This window comes from Orycteropus afer, unplaced genomic scaffold (assembly GCF_000298275.1).
Source record: "Orycteropus afer afer isolate SDZICR_OR568_19922 unplaced genomic scaffold, OryAfe1.0 scaffold00037, whole genome shotgun sequence".
Lineage (NCBI taxonomy): Eukaryota > Metazoa > Chordata > Mammalia > Tubulidentata > Orycteropodidae > Orycteropus > Orycteropus afer.
In genome coordinates, this window is record NW_006921624.1 from 13,004,809 (window position 1) to 13,025,894 (window position 21,086).

The window sequence follows — 21,086 nt, forward strand, 5'->3', positions numbered from 1 at the left end:
GGAGACATCTTTGCTCTTCAGCACTTGAAAGAGGTCCTTTGCAGCCAATTTGCCCAGTGCTATATGTTGTCTTATTTCCTGACTGTTCTTCCATTGGTGTCAATTGTAGAACCAAGCAATGTGAACTCTTTGACAATTTCAATCTTTTCTCCATTTATCATGATGCTGCTTATGGGTCCAGTTGTGAGGATTTTGGTTTTCTTTATATTGAGATATAATCCATAATGCAGACTGTATTCTTCAATCTTCATCAGTAAGTACTTCAAGTGATCCTCACTTTCAGCAAGAAAAGTTGTGTCATCAGTGTATCGCAGGTTGTTCATGATTCTTCCTCCAATTCTGATGCCACATTCTTCTTCATATAGTCCAGCTTCTTGGATTATTTGCTCAGCATACAGATTGAATAAATGCCCTAGATGGCCCTAATGCACAGTGGGGTTGGAACCACTGCTCTAGACTGCACCCCTTGAGGGCAGAGTCCTAGAGGACACCATTTGCTGTTTAATGCCAATGTCAGGACAGGGCCTAGTAGACTTGCTGAATTAGTAGAAGAATGAATGAATGAATAATACCTATTTGGGCCTCAGTCTTCTCAGCAATAAAATGGGTGTAATATTGGGGCTATTGTAAGAAAGCAATGTACTGAATGAAGGACAGTTACCCTCTCTGTAGCTTCTAAAATGCTATTAACACTAGTTAGCCTTGACCCCTCCAACCAAAACTCCCTTCTTCCTACTTTGGTTTTCCTCATAGTTTTTTTCATCTTCTAATATACTTTATATTTTACTGTTTTTCTCTTCACTGCCCATCCTCCCCCATAAGAATGGAAGCTCTGGGCAGGGGGCAAGTATTTTGTCTATTTATTGAGCTTAAACCAAACCAAACTCACTGCTATCGAGTTCAACCTGACTTATAGTGACCCCTCCTTGGGTGTCTGAGGCAGTATCACTATGGAAGTAGATTGCCCAACCTTCCTTCTGAGGAGTGGGTTTGAACTGCCAGCCTCTGGTTAGCAGTCAAATGTCTTAGCCACTATGCTACCAGAGCTCCTATTTATTGATCTCAGTGCCTTGCAAAGTGACCAGGTATTCAATAAATACTTGTGGAATGAATGAATGGATGGATGAATGAACAAACAGGACTATTAATATCACCTCACAGGGATAGAAAAACTCAACATGGTGGTAAGAAAGAGGAAGCTGACCTCACCTCTGGCCCACCAACATCCCTTCTCCTCCAGGGCTCCACAAGAGACAATGCAGACAGCTAAGTAAGAGGTTCAGGGGAAAGTGGCTGATATTGTCACCAAACAAAGGTGTTGCAGATAGCACTAATTCTCCCAGATACCCACCACCAGATAGGGGTTCTGCCTGGGACCTGAGCTCCCCTGTTCTCCCTCCATACTTTCCCAAGTGGGTACCGCTGGCCTGCCATAGAGCAAACTCCACCATGTTCGCCGGGGCCAGGGCCAGAGAACTCAGTATAAGTGGCTTTGGCAAATATTTTTCCAACCACCCAGAGGCTCTTTTCTTAATTTAGAAAAGAATCCTCTCCCTTCTCAGGTGAGCTGTTTCCTCTTTGTTAAGGGCTCTTGGTCTCTCTGGGTATCTACTGAGAGTGGGGAACCCTGGGACCCCAGCCAGGAGCTGGTCTAGGTCTGTGTTTCCCCTTTCCCACCACCTATGCTAAGTTCCCACCCCCATGCAGAGTGAGACCACCACTGGTTGCTTTATGAGCTGGGACTGGAAGGAGCCTTTTCCACTCACACCTCATCCATCAGAAAGTGTTGGAGCCCAGAGGGTAAGTGAGTGGGGAGAGGGAGTCCTTCTGCGTTCTCTGAGCCAACCAAAGCCATGTGTCCCCAGCTCACAGGCAGCCACGGACTCCTGTCTGTCTCTAGCCAAGGACGTGTAGAAGGGGACGGGAGCACGTGATCCTCCAACTCCCCCTGAACCATGGGAACCCTCAGAGAAGGGGCAGGATGGAGCTAGGAGACCACAGCTGTCTAGATGAGAACCAGATGGCCCGAGAGAGAAGGCAGCTATGGTCACAGCTGGGAGCCAGGGCCTAAGCTTAGGGCATGGTCGTAGGCCTCTGTATCTACTAGAAAACTCATCAGCAATTTAGGATTTTCCTGCACAAGGTGATTGACTCTTGGCCTGCATTGTCCTCAGCCTGTTTCCTGGGCACCTACTATGCTGCAGGCCCTCTGGTAGGATCAGTAGGGAGAGCAACAAACCAGCATTGCACGTTCTGGTTGATAAGGCAAGACTCATGGCTGCAAATAACTAAGCTAAGATAGGCTAAGTGTCCCTGAGCAGAGTGAAGGCTTATGGCCTGAAGGCTGGGTGTTCCAGGAGAGCTTCATGCAACTGGATTTGAGCCTTGGTGGATGGGAGGCCTGGCTGGAGAAGTTGGTAAGTGCCTTTTAAGAATCCTGGGGCACTGTAAGCTATAGACCCACCACCTAGGAAAACCGCAGACTTTTCCCCAAAAGGTGTTCAAAGAGGAGATGGTCAAGCAGGGTTCTGGTGGAGCGCAGGGCGGGGAGGGGGCTGGAGGAAGAGCCACCACAACATTCCTGAATGTATGGGGAATTCATTGCCTTTGTGGCGCATTCTCCCTTCCATCTATAATGACTGGGCATTCACCTGGCCTATCAGTAGACTCAGAGAAGTCATTGACTTGCCCAAGGTCACCCAATTAGGAAATGGTGAAGTCGGGGTAAGAACTCAGGTCTAACTGACCCCAGAGCCCACTCTCGCAAAGTCTCTGCTCGTCTTGCTACTGGATCACACGGCCCCAGGCACTGGGCAGGTAGACACCATGGGCTCCTTCTCCCACAGGATGAGACCGAGGCTCAGAGAGAGCCGTTCATCCAGTCGGCAGTGGAGCCTGGGCTAACAGGGCCGTCCTGTCTGGGAAGATGGTGCTCTTTCCACCCACCACATATATTGGAGAGTGGCCTCCCCAGAAGCAGCTGGGCCCTGACAGGAGTACATCAAACCAGTGCCAAGGTCTCAGAACACCCCATTAACGTTGAAGGGGGGGTACCTCCTCCAAGACCAGGTGCTCCCTGCCCCCAGGTAAGAGTGGAACCAGGGCATCTGGAAGGTAAGCAGGACCCTCAGAAAGCCTTTCTCACCTCCTACCAACACTTCCTGTGCTCAGGGAAGCTGGGCTGGGCTGAGGAAAGGCAGGCAAGTGGGTGGGAGTGCACACAGCTCTTGAGCCTGAAGACCTGGCTCACTGGCACCCCACTTAGCAAGGCAAAGCATCAAAATCAAGGGTGTACCTTTCGTCCAACAGGTCCTGGATTCCCAGGGTGCCCAGGCAAGCCCATGTCACCCTGCAAAACACAGACAAGGGTGGTGAGGTAAGGGAACAGGAGCAGAAACACTCACTAAATTGTAAGCATGACCTCAAATGGCTGGTTGCTTCCAAGCAGGGTTCATGGAGGCCTACAGGCTTCAGAAGAGTTGTGGGGGCTGCTTAGTGACATGAGGGAAGCTACTCAACTCAGTAGCTCCACTTGACCTATTTCACACATTGGGCTTTGGCATAAGATATCATTTGATGAATGGGTTCTGTGGCCAAAACCATGTTTAAAAGCCTAGGGCCGCAAGGACTTGTACCACCCCCCCATCTTTCTCATTCCAATCAGTTCTCTCTGCATTCCTGAGATATCTTTCCTTCTGCCCATCCCCTCATCCTTGCCAGGGCATGGCAGACCCTGAGCAGGGGGTATTTCTGGCACCACCATTGGGACCTGAGAGTGGACAAGGCAGAAGAGCTGGAGGGTAGCTCAAGATCAGGGACTTTGAGACCTGGGCACAAATCCCAGCACTGGCACTTAGCAGCTACATGACCTCGAGCAATCCACCCCTCTCTGTGGCCTCAGTTTCCTCACCTGCAAGCAGGGTTATAAGCCCCGGCTTATAAGGTTATGATGGGATTACTATATTTTCACATATAACGTACCACATAAATAACATGCACCTGTACATAACAAACATGGCGCACATAGGAAAGTAATGTGCGAGGCAGTTACACGATTTGCAAAAAAAAAAAAATCACAACCATATAACATGCATGTTATTTGTGTAAAAATATGGCAGATGGGTGTGTATGCGGAGACCATCTGGAACCTTGGACTGCATTGAACTAATCAACAAGGAGCTTAGGAACAAGTCCCCAGTGTCTCAGGGAAATCAATGGGACCAAGCACTTCTGTGTGCACAAGCACAGGCGACCATGCTGAGAAGCAGCATCGTGTCAGAGGGCTCTTGGGCTGTGCCCAGAAGGAAGTCAGGTGGACTTGAGTGAGTGTTCCTTCCAGGGCATGTACATCCCCTCCCAGCTCCCAGCCTTTGAATGCCTGCTGAAAGCTTCCTGGGCACATGCTTCCCAGAGGCTTCTAGAACTCAAGGGCACCTCTAGGCTCTGCAGGACACCAGGCAAAAGGATATTCACCAAGGATGTGTCCATAAGCAAAAATCTTTGTGTCTACTTTATTGGTTGCACTCCAGAAGAAGAGTAGTGGAGAACGGTCTTAGGTTTGGTGTTGGGAAAGGCTGAAGGACTTTAAGGAAAGAAAGTGTGGTTACATCCTGATCTTTCTAAACTTCCCACCTCCCTGCCTTTGTCAGGCAGAGGCTTTGGCCAGATGGGCTCACCCAGAGTGTGGCTGTTTTCCTAGTGTCCACTCCCATGCTTCCCTGAGCCTGGAGTCCCTGGTAACCTACCTTTGCCCCATCGTGGGCCTTTCCTGGTGAGAGCCCCGGGTCCCCTTTCTGTCCCTGAAACAAAAACAATTCCACTTTGGCTACTGAATCATGTCTAAAGAGTTTACCTCTCCACAAACTCTGCTTATAGCCATCCCCCCACTTATGCACTCTCCATCCATCCCCCCAATTCACACACTTCTGGAGTTGCTTTCTCTGAATCCATTACTCCCCCTCTCTAACACCTCCCCTAGCTCCCACTGATTGCATGATGACCAGATCCAAGCTCTTCCTTCTGGTGTCTGAGTCATCCATAATTGGGCCCCGGTCATCCTGTCTGAACTTTGCTCTCCTTTGCCCAGCTGCATCCACAGACAGGGGTCCTTCCACTCCAATCACCAGCCCATAGCCCACTGCCTGCTCAGGCCCTGTGCTTTTCTGCTTCTAGGTCAATGACTTAGGCAACGTCCTTCCCACGTAGAGAACCATTCCCCTGCATTATGAGCCAAACCCTAAATATTCTTCAAGATGCAGCTTGAATGCGTCCTCTCCAACGACCTGTAGGTCTCGGGGCCCACCACCCAGGTAAGCGGGATGTGCATGTGACTGTTGTTAGGACTGCCTCCTAGTTTGTTCTCCGGGGGCTCGCTGAGAGTTTCTGGGAGAGAACTCGTTAACTCCCACTGGTCTCAGGCACCCAAGACAATTCTGCCCAACTCCAAAAGGCACGTCTGATTCTTCTCGATATTTCAGGGTGCTGATGCATCCTCACTGTTCTCTCATTAGCAGAGCGTCAACACACAGACAGCCACTTACCTCTGTGTACAGCCCTTCGCAGTTTGCAGTATTCCTCACCTCACTAGAGCCTCACAGCCTGATGAAGTGGGTGTCAGGGGTTGGATTGTGCTCCCCAATAGACATGTGGAGTCCTAATACCCAGTCCTATAAGTGGGACTTTGTTTGGAAATAGGGTCTGTGATGTTATCAGTTAATATGTGGTTATGCCAGAGTTGGGTGCATCTTAATCCCATCTGAGAGATGTCCTTATAAAAAAGAAGCAACAGAGAGACAGAGAGCGGGAAGATGGCCATGTGGTGGCGGCTGCAAGTCAAGCAATGCCCGGAGTGACCAGGAACTCAGAGAAAAGAAAGGCCCTTCCCCTGGAGCTTTCAAACAGAGCAGGACACGAAAAACCCAGTGCCATCAAGTGGATTCCGACTCATAGTGACCCTACAGGACAGAGTAGAACTGCCCCATAGGGTTTCCAAGACTGTAAAGCTTTTTCTCCCCTGGAGTGGCTGGTGGGTTCGAACTACAGCAGCCCAGTGCTTTAACCACTGCACCACCAGTACTCTGAACATGACCCTGCCAATACTGAATTTGGACTCTTAGCCTCCAGAACCATGAGATGATACATTTCTGTTCTTAAAAGTCACCACTTTGTGATATTTTATTATGATAGCCCTATGGGAGCTCTGGTGGCATAGTGCCTAGGGCATTTGACTTGCAACCAGAAGGCTGGCGATTCAAACCCACCAGCCACTCCTCGGAAGGAAGACTGGGCAATCCACTTCCATAGAGATACTGCCTCAGAAACCCAAGGAGGAGTCACTATGAGTCGGATTCAACTCCAAGCAATGAGTGAGTGAGAGTGAGGAGGCTAATAGCTCTGGTAGTGTAGTGCCTAAGGCACTTGACTGCTAACCAGAAGGCTGGCAGTGCAAATCCACCAGCCACTTCTCAGAAGGAAGGTTGGGCAATCTACTTCTGTAGTGATACCACCTCCGAAACCTAAGGAGGGGTCACTATGAGTCAGGTTCAACTCGACAGCAGTGAGTTTGGTTTTTGGTAAGAAGACTAATGGGAGCTCTGGTGGAGTAGTGCTTAAGACATTTGACTGCTAACCAGAAGGCTGGTGGTTCAAACCCACCAGCCAGTTCCTAGAAGGAAGGCTGGACAATCTACTTCTGTAGGGATACCACCTCGGCAGCCCAAGGAGGAGTCACTATGAGTTAAATCAACTCAATGGCATTGAGTTTGGTTTTGTTTTTTAAGGAGGTTAATACAGTGGGCAAGACAAGGGTTATGCCCCATCGTACATTCAGGGAAACAGACCGGGAGAGGAAAAGGACTGAGGTGCAAGATAAGGCATCGGCAGAGCTGAGACAAGCACCCGGAGTTTGTGACTCTCAGACCTGGGCCCTGGGCTGCCCTGGGACCCAACATGTTAGACCAAGCAGTGGGTCCACGAGTCAGATTCGAAGAGCCACTGTGCCAGGCACATGGGAGAGTCTCCACACAAGGATCCTGGCACCTTAAAGGACGAGGCTCAGGAAAAGGGCCAACAGAGCTCTTAGCTGTGTCTCCTCCAGTGCTAAAATAAACGAGTCTGGGTCTGCCCCTCTGGTTTGACCCAAACAGTTGAATTACTCAGATAACCGTCTTTTGGGTGACACTGATATCACCTCTCAAGTGTTCTGATGCCCTGAGTCCTCCCTCCCTCCCTGCCTCAACTGGGCCCCAGTAGAAGTCCCTGAGCTGAAGCCCCCACCTGCCACAGACTCGTGGTGGAGCCTCATCAAGTGACTTCACCTCTCCGAGCCTCGGTCTCCTCACCTTTGAAATGGGCACACACACACACACACACACCGGCTGGCTTCACGGGTCTCCTGGCAAAGAGCCAGTGAGATAATGACCAAGGTGCAGGGGAAGGACGGCTTGGCCAACTGCAATGATTTCCCTTTTGGTTCTTATCTTCATTAGAACTCAGACCTGCCAAATCCTGACTCAGTCAATCTCCACAAGAAATGACTGCATCCAACCTGGAAAGAGGCCACAGAAAAAGCCAGCCACTGCTCACCTACTATGCCCCAGACACTGTGTGGCTCTCTGCACTGTTCTATGTGTTAACCCCTTCATCCTCACAAGCCCCACCTGGTTTACGTAAGGACAAAGTCTGGGGTTTGAGAAGTTAAATAAGAGCCTGTGGTGCCCACAGAGAAGAGGCAAAGGCAGCCTAGGCTCCCAGTCTATCTGACTTCAAAGCCCTCACAAAAGGGAAACTTGGCTGCTTCTCCCACACTCCCCCACCCCTAGCCCAGCAGCTCCGGCTCTCCGGCCAGCTGCCCCAGGCTGAAGTCCAGCTCTTTCCCTGCTAGGCCTTCAGAATCCCAACTCTCTGTGCACCTGAGCTTCAGCATAGATACCTTCATGAATGGGTCCCTCTGCTAAAACCACAAGACCTGTGGCCACTTCCTCTGCAGGATCCCACTTCTGGGTTCCACTACCTTACATTGCAACTACCCCCTCGCATTCTCCCACCTCAGCACTCACAAGCCAGCTCCAATGCCTTTTATGTCCATGATGCAATGCCAGGCCAGGCCCAGGGCTACCGAGGATTCCAATAGCCAAAAAAGGACAGCAGCTACTCCCCGCCCTGCCCTCGCCCCCCTCTTTCTGCAGCCTATAGAGGAGTCTGACTTGCAAGCTTTCAGGGACAGACCTCTGTGTATCCTATTTTGTCATTATACAAAAAGGGAAACTGAGACCCAAAGAGGTGCTGGACTTGTGCCCTTGCCCAGGGTCCTGCCCCAGGTTCTTCACGTGGGTTATTTATGAATGCCTCCCTGCACCCTCAGCTGTCAGCACAGTGCCAGTATGTAATCCCCACCCGAGTGCAATACAGGTATTTACTGAACATCTACTATGAGCCAAATCTCACAATAAACGCAGAGAATACCACGACGGTGAGCAAGACTCAGCTCATACCCATGTGGGTCTCCTGGGAGAAACCAGAGGCTGGTAAGGATAATACAACTAGTATTTACTGAGTGCTCTTCTAAGCCCTTGACACATGTGAGCTCATTTAATCGTCACACTAAATCTATGAGTAGCAACTATCATTTTCCTCATTTTACAGAAGAAAAAAACTAAGGCAAAGGGCAGATAAGGAACTTGTACAAGACTTAGACTCAGGCTGTCTGGTTCCAGAGCCCATGCTCTTTACATTTCAGTGCACTGCAGATGAAACCCTACCATCCAGTGGTAAGTGGAGGGAGGGTATAGGAGGAAGTGGAGAACTGCACCCAGACTGAGGGTAAATTCCTGAAGAGGGGTACAGTTAAGCTATGGCCGGAGGAAGACAAGGAGGGAGCCAGATGGAGATCAAGGGATGTCTGTAGCATTCCTAACAGGGTGAAGGTATGACTTTTGGGATGGAGAAAACTCTCCACCCCAAAATACAACTTCCCGGCCATATTTCTGTAAATTCTCCCAGTGAGAGATGGAAGGAACACATAAAGTTTTATTAATCATTTACACCTTGCTGAGGATGAGAACCTGTTTGCCAGACCCAGTCCTTCAGTCAAGAAGTCTGTGTGCCCTTGGGCAACCCCCTTTCCCTCTCTGAATGGGGAACAGTGAACTCTGCCTGGACAGTTAACAGAGCTGTGTGGGACTAGAAGATGAGAGGAAGGTGTTTTTCAAACTGTGTGCAAATAACACAGCAGGACTGGGAGGTCTGTGGAGCTTCTTTTCTGCTGGTGGAGTTGGGAGTTGGCAAAGCATAAGAGGGCTCTAGCTGGCTGAGGCCTAGAGGAGGGCTGAGACAAGGGAGGGTCAAACCACAAAGAATTGGGAAATTCTGGGCTGGTAGCCCCTTGGGTAAGTCATGTCTGATCCCAAGTACCCAGCACAGGGCCTGAACTGGGTATCATAAAATGTTTCACACATTAGCAAATTAATGAATGGAATCTCAAACAACAATTCTTCTAGTGCTGCGATTGGACCAGATCTGGCCCCAGTTTTGGAACATTCCCTGAAGATTTACTGGGCCTCCAACTACCACTACTGCTATTCCATGTTGTTAGAAGTTCCATACAATAAGGCAGGAAAAGCAAGAAGAATTAGTAATCTTCGAAGAAAAGGAGACAAAAGTATACCTTCTTTGCAAACAATATGACTGCTTCTCTGGGAAACCCAGCAGAACCAAAGGAAAAGTCCTTAATACTAATGAGATAATTCAGTAAGGGGAATGTTTATGAAAATAAGCACAAAAATGCAAAAATTAATCTTTTTTTTTTTTCAATAACTGAGAGCCAGCTAGAAAATATATGGGGAATAATATTCCATACACAATAGCAACAAAAAATATTAAATTTCTAAATATAAACTTAAGAAATGTGCAGGGCTTATGCAATAACAATTGTAAAAGCTTACTAAGAGACATCTTGTTGTTGTTGTTGTTGTTATGTGCCGTCGAGTTGGCCCCGACTCATAGCGACCCCTCCTTGGGTTTCTGAGGCAGTATCACTACGGAAGTAGAATTGCCCAACCTTCCTTCCAAGGAGTGGCTGGTGGGTTTGAACCATCAGCCTTCTGGTTAGCAGGCAAGTGACTTAGCCACTATGCTACCAGAGCTCCCAAGAGACATCTTACAAACAGCCAAATGAGAAAACATGCCGTGTGTGGCAGTTAAGGTTATGTGTCAACTTGGCTGGGCCTGGTTGAATGGCTGGGCAGCTAAATGCAGCTATTCCCCATGAGGAAAGTGGTGGTCAACTCCATCGTGGAATCTACTGGAGCAGCTGAGTAGCTGTCTTACGGATGTGGCCTGCTTCCAGTAGATAAGAAGATGCTTTGAGAAAGGTCTCTGAGATTTTTGACACATCTGGATCCTACACGTAGCTGAGTCTTCAGTCAGCAGCCTGCCATGTTTTCTGCCGATCTTGGGACTATCTCTGGACGTGAGCTGTGTTGTTTGGTAATCTTGGGACTGTGCCATTTTATTTGCCAACCCTGGGTTTGTCAGCCTCAGCAGCCAGCAGCTGCCTGAGTTAAGAAAAGCCTCCAGCTTCAGTGGGCTAGGAGCAAGCAGCAGAGCTGACGGTCAAGGTCAAGGGGCCTTTACTCAGCCCCTAGAGCTGGCACTTTGAACTCAGACTTCTAGCCTCCTAAACTGTAAGAAAATAAATCCCTGTTTGTTAAAGCCACCCATTTTTTCTGTTAGCATGCAGTAGAGAACCAAAACACCATGTTTAGATAAGAAACTTAATATTTAAAAGATGTCAATTCTTCATAAATTAATGTATATATTTAATACACCCCAATAAAAATGCCAATGGAATTTTTTTAAAAGGAAGTTGTTAAGATGGATCTAAAGTCCATCTGGAAGAATAAATAACCAGAAATACTTTTAAAGAAGAGAAACAAGGAGAGAGACACAGTATGGAGATTGTAAATGCCATAGAAAATAACATTTTACTAGCATAAAAATATACAATCAGAGCAATGGAAGATAACAGGATGGCCTAAAATAAGCCCTGGACCATTATACGAGAACAAATGGAGGAACACTGACTCAATAAATGTTTGACTACTGGGAGGAAGTAAAGTTAGAGTCTACCCCACACTTCCCCATGAAGATTAATTCCAAAAGGATTATATTTTTAAGAGTATAAATTGTATGTATGAAATAATCAGAAATGTAAGTGAGTATCTATCTGATCTTAGGATGGAAAAAAAAATTCTGCATAAAAGCAAAGTAGAGAATCATAGGTTTTACCTACAAGGAAAGTTCTCCCCAAACTACCTGACACCTAATAGATGTTAGTTATTACTCCGAGTCAGAAGGAAATGGCTAATATTCTGTGAAAAAAAAAAAAAAAATCCATGGATATTCTCCAGGCAAATTGTAAAATATTCTTAAGACAGGTAAAGCCTTAAAAATTTTAATATGTAAATATAAATCAGTCTTACAAATCAGTAAGAGAGACATCTCAACCCTAAATATGAACAAACTCATAAATGAACAATTCATTAAAAAAAAAAAAGCTGTTGAGTTGATTCTGACTCCTAGTGAGCCGCCTACAGGACAGAGCAGAATTCCCCAGAGTGTTTCCAAGGCTGTAAATCTTCGTGGAAGCAGACTGCCTCGTCTTTCTCCTGTGGAGCAGCTGGCGGGTTCAAACCTTGACCTTTTGGTTAGCAGCCCAATGCTTTAACCACAGCTCTTCCAGAGCTCCTGAATTCATAAAAGTTGAAGTACAAATGGAAAACAGATGTAAGAAAAGCCTGCTTCCTTATAGATGATCGATGAAGTGAAATGAAAGCAATCATGAATTGTCATGTTTTTAATTATTTTTTAAGTATCATCTTCTAATGGTAGCAGGAGCCCTGGTGGCACAATGATTAAGCACTCAGCTGTGGAGAGGTCAACGGTTCAAAACCATTCAGGTGCTCTGTGGGGGGAAAAGAGACCTAGGAAACCCTATGGGGCAGTTCCACTTTGTGCTAGGGGGTCACTATGAGTCGGAATCGACTTGACTTGTCTACATTTTCTTACTGAGCAGGTTCTACCTCAGTTATCAGAGGATGGAGGGGAGGTAGGCTGGGGGCTGAGGCCTGAGAACCCTATGGAATCCCCTCTGGGCTTGGGCGTTGACTTGGCAGGATTGTAGGGCTGGCCTCCCCCAGGTCCTGTTGCCCCCTCCTCTTGCAGCATGGTGTTCACTTTAAGCAAACGACCTGAACAAGCCACCTGGACCCCTCGGGCCCTCACTTCTCTACAACCTAACGGAGGACAAGGACAAGGTGCACCTCCATTCTTTCTCCCTTTCGATCTCCCTCAACCCACCTCTCTCTCCCAGCCCTGAGTCCAGCAGGAGCTTCATCCCATAGGCCATCAGTCCCAGGGGCTGAGCGAGTTTGCTGAATGGATGGTGGTCACAGCAGCACAGTGGCTGAGCCACATCTAGTGCAGGCCCCGCCTGTCTGACTCACCGCTCTATCAGCAGCACACAGTAGGTGCTCAACAAATGTGTGCTGACTGAGGTGAGTGGATAGATGGTCCCAAAAGACGGTTCTGCGAGCAGACACCATGCTGCAAGAGGAGGGGGCAACACAGGACCTGGAGGAGGCCAGCCCTACAATCCTGCCAAGTCAACTCCCAAGCCCAGAGGGGATTCCATGACCGGTGAGGACTCTCCCCAGCCCAGCATTCATGCAGATACGCAACATTCTCATCCGGTCTCAGCAAAGTCATGAATTCTGTCCAGGAGACCTGCTTTAACCCCCTCCTGGCCATATCACAGATCAAGGGTAGCTCAGGGCCCAATCCTGACCAACCTGCCCTGGGGCCACTTCTGCTCACCCCTGGGCTCGAGGCCCAGTGTCCAAGCAAAGGGCATGGTTTTTCCCCTCGGCACGTTATGCAGGTCCCAATGGGAGAAGCAGCCTCCCATTCCAGTGTATTTTCCAGAACCCACACCCTTATCTGTTATACACAGAAGCAGGCTGGAGTCCTGTCCATGAGGCATGGAGTTCACAGGCCCAGCAAGGTACAAGTCATAATTGCCACCCCCACAATTGCTTTTCAAAATGAAGAGGCAAAACACTGATGGGGACCTCTTCCTGTCTCGGCACATCTGCTGGCAGGCTAGCAGTGGCTGCCAGCCAGGCTGGGGCTCCCTGGCCTGGGGCTGAGGCCCTGCAGGGCTCAGCGGGTGAATGGGGCCAACAGGGACCAGGGGAGGACCAGAGGGAGCATCTGCTATCATAGAAGCAGGTTGTCAGCCTGGGAGGAGGGCCATGCCCATGTCGGAGCAGGCCAGCAAGGGAGTGTTTCCTGAGCAAACTTGATGATTCAACACAGCTGCTTGTTGTCGGCATCTCCATGTGCCTGTGGCCTGGGAGACCCGAGCCGTCCACAGAGCCATTCTCCAGAGGAGCCCCCTCTCTCTGCCTGACCCACACGGGCAAGTCCTGCTGCCACTTACTGGAGAGTATGTCAGTCTACCTCAGTTTCCCCACCTGGAAATGGGTACCATAACTTCACCCACCTCTTTAGGTCTTTAGGGGATTGAATAAGACAAGCCACATGAAAGTGAACACACAGGGCTTGGCACACAGTATGGGTTCACTGTCGGTGGTTACTACTGCCAAAGTTTATAATGCTGAAAGCTAGACCACTGCCACACACTGGCCACCTGAGCCTTCTAGCACCCACCTGCCTTCCAAGGGGGGACCCCAGGCAGCCCTTGCCATACAGTCAGGATTTCCAGGGGCTGAGGCCAATACTCCAGCAGCTCTGTGCAAGGGCAATGTGCCCGCACTCGGGCCATGTGTCCACGTTATCCCACAGAGAACCCCAGATGTCACCTGCCTTCCCTGTGGCACAGGCTGGGCCTCTCTGACCCTTCTGAGCCTGCCCTGCATTTCTGGTTAACACCAGGGAGTCACCCTTCCTCACCTGCACCTCTTACCCATCACTGAGTCCTCTCTACCATATGGTGAAGGTACCCACTTCTCTCCCTCCCCCACCTCTCAGTTGCCCAAGTTACCCTCATCTTCCACCTGCAACACTCTGGTCTTCCTGTCTCTGCTCTGGTCCTATACCAACCCATGCTCCACACGGCATTCAGGAGTCTTTCCACGTGCCTCATGTGAAGACAAAAGTCGACACACCTCCCTAGGGTGCATCTCACAGCCCAGTAAGCCTTACCTTCTTAGTCTGACATTCAAGTATCTCCCTGATTTAGCACTGAGTTCCTTTCTTTCTAGCCCCCTTTGAGGACCCTAGGTTCTAACTGTCTTTCTCCCCCTAGTCCCTCTCAGCCAGAAACTAAACTCCCGATTCTTCACTGTGTCTCCAGCCCTGCACAGGACCCAGAATTTGGAAGCTGCTCAGAAGGTGTCTGTGGCATGGACAGGAATCCCGCACAATGACCTTGAGCTTCCCACCAGGACTCCTAGACAGCACCCCAGTTGTGGCCCCAAGCTCCCACACCAACTCCATGGCCATGGCCCCAGACTGCACAGCAAATACTCACTTTGGCTCCAGGGGGGCCTGGGAGGCCTGGATTTCCATAAGGCCCAGGAGGACCCTGAAAGGGAAAAGAAGCAAACAAGTGAGAGAAAATAGGGACCATCCCACTTCCTGCAGCAATGCCAGCCCCTTCCACCGTCCTCGTGCTGTTGATTCACATTGTCTCCCCAGGCCAAACCCTCATGATATTGTCATGGCGGCCTGCCCTAGGGAGGCCCCTTGATGCCAGGCCCCGTGCTAAGCACTCTCCATGCATTTTCTCATTCCATCCTGACCATCACTTACAAGGAAGGAGCTATTATTTTGAAGATGAGGAAGTCCATGATTACAGAGGTTTGTCAGCTGTCTCAGGTCACCCAAACCTAACCCACTGCAACTGAGCCGATTGCAACTCATAGCAACCCTACAGGACAGAGTAAAACTTCCCCATAGGATTTCCAAGGCTGTAAACCTCTACAGAAGCAGACTGCCTCCAGAACTCTGGTGGTGTAGTGGTTAAAGCATTAGGCTGCTAACCAAAAGGTCAGCAGTTGGAACCCACCAGCTGCTTGCCTGGGAGAAGCATGAGAGAGTCTGCTTCCATAAAGGTTTATAGCCTTGGAAACTCTATGGGGCAGTTCCACTCTGTCCTAAAGGGTCACTATGAGTTGGAATTGAGTAGATGGGAGTGGGGGTTTTTTGGGTTCAGGTGATCCAGCTGCTAAGGCGTAGAGTACACCTTAGATATGTCAGATATGCCTGACTGTAGAGTGCAAGTCCTGGAGTTTCACCACCTGTTCACACTCACTCAGTCTGGCCCCTTTAACCCTTCCCAGACTTGTTTCCTCAGTCTCAAACCACACTTAGCTACATGATCCTCTCCAACACACCTGGTACTTTCTCCCCTTATCACCTTTGCCCACGCCATTCCCAACATCTGGAATGCCTTTCCCATTCTTCAAGGCATGGCAAAAATGCTACCTCCTCCAGGAAGCCTTTTTGGATTTCTCCTGCCTAGAGCAGCCTCTCCACCTCTTAGACTCCAATTAAATCATATGAGTTCCTGCAGTTGAGAACTCAATAAAGGGTGCACTTGACCTCTTCTGAACAAAGGCTCATCCCCTCCTGTTGCTATAACATCTAGTAGGAGCTCTCCTTCAGACTCCTACAACCTCCAAGTTTGCAGAGGCCTCAAGAGACCATGGAGCAGCTGGGAAGACTGGGCTGAGAGAGTTAAAGAATCTTGGCCAAGGTCACACGGCAGAGCAGTGGCCAAGCAAGGGTGGGGCCAAGGCCTGTTGGCTTGAAGTCTAAAGCTAATTGAGGGCACCGAATTTTCCCAGGCCATATCTGAATCCCCCTACCACAGCTGGGTCCTGTTACATCCACTTTCTCCAGTAAGGGCCCTAGGCTATGAGCTTCCAGCCTGGTAGTATCACTGAGTTGGAATCGACTGGATGGCAGTGGGTTTGTCTTGGTTTTAAGAATTGAATAACAGCCGAGGGTCTTTGTCCAGCAGACAAATGACTTAGGAATAATTTGGGGTGTTGGGGGTAGAGGGAGGCACTTCTCTACCAGCACACCAGCTTCTGACACTCTGTGCTCATCACTGGCTCCTCGCAACTCATCTAGCCAGCTGTGTATGAATTTGCTTCCTTCCGCCTGCTCCAAGGCCAACTTCCCAGCTGCAGCCTGTCACATTCCGACCCAGGCAACTCCCTTTTCCTCGATGCCTGAACTGGGACCCTCCCCGTCTCCAAACGTGTTGAGAAGGAACAGTGTTTAGAGTGTACTCAGCCTGGGAAATTCATACCAGTGTCACATGTGACTGTCTCTCTAAGACCATGGGTTGCTCTGCCTCCACCCAGCATCCGACCAACACTGTGTCCTGGGGCACAGCTATGACATGCAAGTGTTCAAACTTCCTCCCAGTTCTCATCCTCGCCCCACCCCTCAGGCCTCAGTGTCTCCACCTGGCCTAGGGGAACCCCATCAGACTCAGACCCAGCAATCTCTAAGGAGTCTGGGAGACCTCGGCCGCTCACCTCAGGCGGGATCCTGGGGTCTCACCTCAGAGTCTGGCCTGAATTGAGGAAAGGTTGGGCAGGGGTATTTGAGGAGGAGTCCCTGACACCCAGCTCCCCCAGAACCAGCCACAGGCTGCATGAGGGTCAAGAGCAGCCATGTCTTTCCAATTGTGCCCCCAGCTACCCCACAGATGTTGAGCCAGAGTACTGCAGCTTGGTTAGATGAGGGCTTCTTGTTTCCCAGCCCCCACCTCCTCACCCCTCGGTAGCCACTGCCTTGCAGAGCAACGAGGCACATAGTTGACAGGGAGCCAAACAAACCGATTCTATAAATGCTGCAGCCCAGAAAGTCGGGGTTGGAAAGGGCTCAGGGATTCCTCAACGCCCCTCCATGGGCCGGAGGAGTATGTGGAGTTGGGAAGGTGCCTGCCAGGGCTCTGGGTGACCTCAGGTAAGGCTCTGTCTCCTCCCGAGTCCCACAGTCCCCATCAGGGCAGAGGGGAGCTGGGACTGTTTAATCCTGGTATTCTATTATCTTTGGAATTCCATGATCTATGGAATTTCCAGTCTAGGAACAGGATGACGGGAGAGGGGGGTATAGGCAGAGAGCCCAAAAAGCATGTCAGGAGAGTCATTCACTTACTTGTGGAATTTCAGAGCTGGGAGGAACCATTCAAATGCCTTACCATAATCCCCAGTTTTAAAGGGGAAATTGAGGCCCAGAGAGGGGAAGGGACTTGCCTAAGATCACACAGCTTTTTGGTGGAAATGTTCTTGACTCCCAGACTAGAAATCTTTACAACCATGCTCCCAGCACCTATCACATGAGGGTGTTCTGGTAGGTATCATGCAAGAGAAGAGTGAGGAAGGCCTGGAGGGGCTTGGTTGAGTAAACAGAAAAATTAACACACTAGATGGTTGAGGGGAGCTCTGGTGGCATAGTGCCTAAGCATTTGACTACTAACCACAAGGCTGGTGATTCAAACCCACCTGCCACTCTTCAGAAGGAAGGCTGGCAATCTGCTTCCATAGTGATACCACCTCGGAAACCCAAGGAGGGATCTCTATGAGTCGGATCTGACTCCATGGCAGTAGATTTGGTTTTTTGGTTTGGTAGATGGTTGAGATTGTAGGCTCTGGAGTCAGTCTGTCTGGATTCAATCCTATGACCTTAGGCAAAGTAGCTTAACCTTTCTGAGCCTAGGTGTCCTCATCTCTAAAATGGGGATGACGTTGAAACCTATTTCTCAGGATGGCTGGGAAGACTGAGTGATATCACACATGTGTAGCTCAGCCAAGAGACTTCAGTGGTCAGTCTTAGTACAGAGAGTGATCTGTGCCATCCAGAGGGACAGAGAGACAGCTTCAAGGAGCTCCAAGAAGGGAGTGACCATCAGAAGAGGTGGTGGTATTTTATCTGAGCCATGATTGAAGGATAGTTTTGCAGAGGAGGGCATGCCAGGTCGAGAAGGCATCCCAAGTGAAAGTGCAGAGGCTGGAGGGCACAGAAGAGTTTGAGGACAGGGGCAGACACAGGGGGGCTGGGATGCTAGGTCTAAGGGCCTCATCTTGGTCCCAGGTCACAAGGTCCCAGAGCTGGCATGTCTGTGATACCTAAGTGGCCCCTAGCTCTGGACATGTGTTCCATGGAAGCTCTGAAGCCAGGAGGAAATACCACTAGGCAGCAGACTCCAGAGCCCTGGGCCCAGGGAGTGCCGGGCCAGGGCTGGAGGGAACTATGGCTTGAGTAATTGCATAACCAGAACCATCCACTGGGTCCAGAGCTAAAAATATGCCCAAGGCAGCTATCTCTGCCAGGGCCTCACCAGGCACCCTGTGTGGGAAAGGCTGATTCCGGCTAGGCACAGATGCCAGGCACTATGGGTCCGAGCCCTCCTGGGAAAGGGGCCGATTTCCCCCCAAGGGGACCTTCACAGGTCCCAGCTCTGGTTAAGAGCCTTTGTTTGAGTCCTACCTTTGCCATTTCCTGGATGCTTCATTTCCTCATTCCTAAAATGAGGATAATCAGCTTGGTCCATGAGGGTTCTGGCATGTGCCAAGCATAACACAGAGGGGCTACGTCCATCACCAATTTTGCCTCACTGCCCACTCGGCGGTTCAGCCTAGCTCACATCAGCCCTTGCAGCCCTGCCAAGCAATCCTCCAGCCTCTGGTTGAATCTGCCAACATGGAAAGCTCAGCCTTCCCTGACATGGCCCATCCCATTGCCCAGGTCAGCATTCCTACCCTAGGATGGTGCTGCAGAGATGGGAAGATGTCTGCAAGGGCCATGTGCTCCCCAAACAGCATCTGTCCTGGACAAACGCTGCCATCCATCACCTCAGAGGATATGGTCTTCAGGAGGGCCTCACCCACCCCAGGCTGCAAAAGTCACCACTTACAAAGGACAGCTGAGACCTTGGAGAAGGTCATCACTGTCCCATGCCATGTCCGTCCTCCTTCTAAGAGCACTAAGTTCACCCCATTGAACAAAGTGGAAACTCAAGGCCAGAGACGGACAGGGAATAGCCTGTGGACACACAGCAAGACTGGGATTTCAGGGGAACTGGAATGCAGGTCCAGGAACCAACTAGAGCCCCAAAGGACAGTGTGTGACCACTTACCCGAGGCCCTCGTGCACCAGAGGGTCCAGGTAGCCCAGGCAGCCCAGGGGGACCCTAAAGAGAAAGTAAAAAGCTTGCATCAGACAAACGGCAGCAGAGAATGAGTTCAAACAGTCATTCAACAAATAAATCCAGATCTCTGGGTATGCAAACCCCATGGTTGGGAAATGGGGTCCCATGAAGAATTCATACTCTTTGAGGTTTTCAGACTTTTGCACCAGCTGTTTCTTAGTTTTCAAAGCCCTCATCTTTTTTTACCCACTAACAGGATGTCAACTCCTCCAGGAAGCCTTCCCTGACCCCTTCCTCAAATTGTCCCAAGTTCTCTCTTTCCCTCTACTTTAAAGACCACTATATTATTTGTCTGCTTATAAGCCCATCAGTCCCACCAGACCATGGTCTCTGCAAAGGTACCAACTGAATATGAGTTATCTCAATCCCCAGGGCTCAGCCAAATGTTAAATAAAATAAAATAGGAAGAGACCTTAGAGTTCAGCCAAGTTCTCTACAGAGCCAGAGCAGAGAAGGGACTTGTCCAAGGTCACATTAAGCATCTTTGCATCATGGAAAGACAGTGTAACATACAGGTTATATGCACAGGCTTTTGAATCTGAGAGGCCTAGGTTCAATTCCCAATGCTGCCACTTACCAGATAGACTTGGGCAAGTTCCTTAACCAGCCTGTGCCTGTAAAATGAAGTTGTAATAGCCCCTTCCTAGGATCATCATGGGAGAGCTCTGGTGGCATAGTGCCTAAGGCATTTGACTGCTAACCAGAAGGCTGTCAGTTCAAACCCACCAGCTACTCCCCAGAAGGAAGATCGGGCAATCTACTTCCATACAGATACCACCTCAGAAAACCCACGAGGGGTCACTACGATCATTATGAAGCTCTGGTGGTATAGTGGTTAAGGCATTTGGCTGCTAACCAAAAGGACAGCAGTTCAAATCCAGCAGCTACTCCATGGAAAAAAGATGAGGTCACCGGCTTCTGTAAAGATCTGCAATCTTGGAAACCCAATGGGGGTCACTATGAGTTGGAACCAACTCGAAGGCAGTGAGTTTGGTTTCAGGATCATCATGAGGAAACCAGAGAAGGTAGAAAGGGTTTAACACTGTGCCTGGTCTGATTGGCACTCAAATGTTCCATCTGATCCACCAGCCTTCATCACCACTTCCCTAACTCCCATAGCAGTCCCTCATTGTCTGCCAGCCCCTCTCCCTGTCCTCCTCTCCAGCCCTCCACACCGCCTCATTCACCTTCCCAAGGCACTCCCCTACTCAACAACATTTAGACGCTCCCTATTTCTTAGAAAAGAAAGGCACCAAGATAGAGCGTGTCTGGCCCCAACTCCCTTCCCCTAATCTCTGGCCCCACCTCTCTGAAGGGAGGCAGCCAAACAGACTTACTAAACTGTAGACTGGCCTGTGTCCAAACCCTGCTTTCTCCACTTAATAGCTAGGAGCTTTGTGCAAGTCCTGCAGCCTGCCTCAGCTGCTCCCCTGCAGATGGGCCCAATACCTACTGCACCATCTACCTGGAAGAAGTAAACGAGGGTTCACAAAATGCCTGGATGTGAAGCACTCAGCACGGAGCCTTTGGAGGGAGCCAGGCTTTCGAGGATGTGTGAGGCCTGGGGAATTCATTTGTTTCAAATGACCATCAATGAGATTCCAGGTTTCCTGCCCAGAGTTAAAATCAGTGTTGAAAACCCAGTACGGTTTGGCTGGTAATTAATCCAGATCTCACACTGGGCAGCCTCCGCCCACAGCCCTGGCCTGTGAACGCCACGTGCTTGCTTGTCCATGAATAAAAATCAGAGGAGAGATCCAGACAGGCAGATATGGGCACTGAGGCCCCAGGGCCAGTGGGAAAGAGCTCCAGGTGGAGGGAGGGAGCCACAGCCTCA

General features: G+C 49.8%; 1 protein-coding gene across 1 annotated transcript in view; it reads right to left on the reverse strand.

Moving 5' to 3' along the window:
• The window catches only part of COL27A1 (collagen type XXVII alpha 1 chain), a 160,553-nt gene that overhangs the window by 118,923 nt on the left and 20,544 nt on the right, over nucleotides 1-21,086 (reverse strand). The window contains exons 4-7 of the mRNA XM_007936759.1: nucleotides 19,178-19,231; nucleotides 14,552-14,605; nucleotides 4,746-4,799; nucleotides 3,296-3,349 (exon numbers count right to left, since the gene is read on the reverse strand). Coding sequence (XP_007934950.1) covers nucleotides 3,296-3,349; nucleotides 4,746-4,799; nucleotides 14,552-14,605; nucleotides 19,178-19,231 — 216 coding nt within the window. The remainder of the gene's footprint in view (nucleotides 1-3,295; nucleotides 3,350-4,745; nucleotides 4,800-14,551; nucleotides 14,606-19,177; nucleotides 19,232-21,086) is intronic.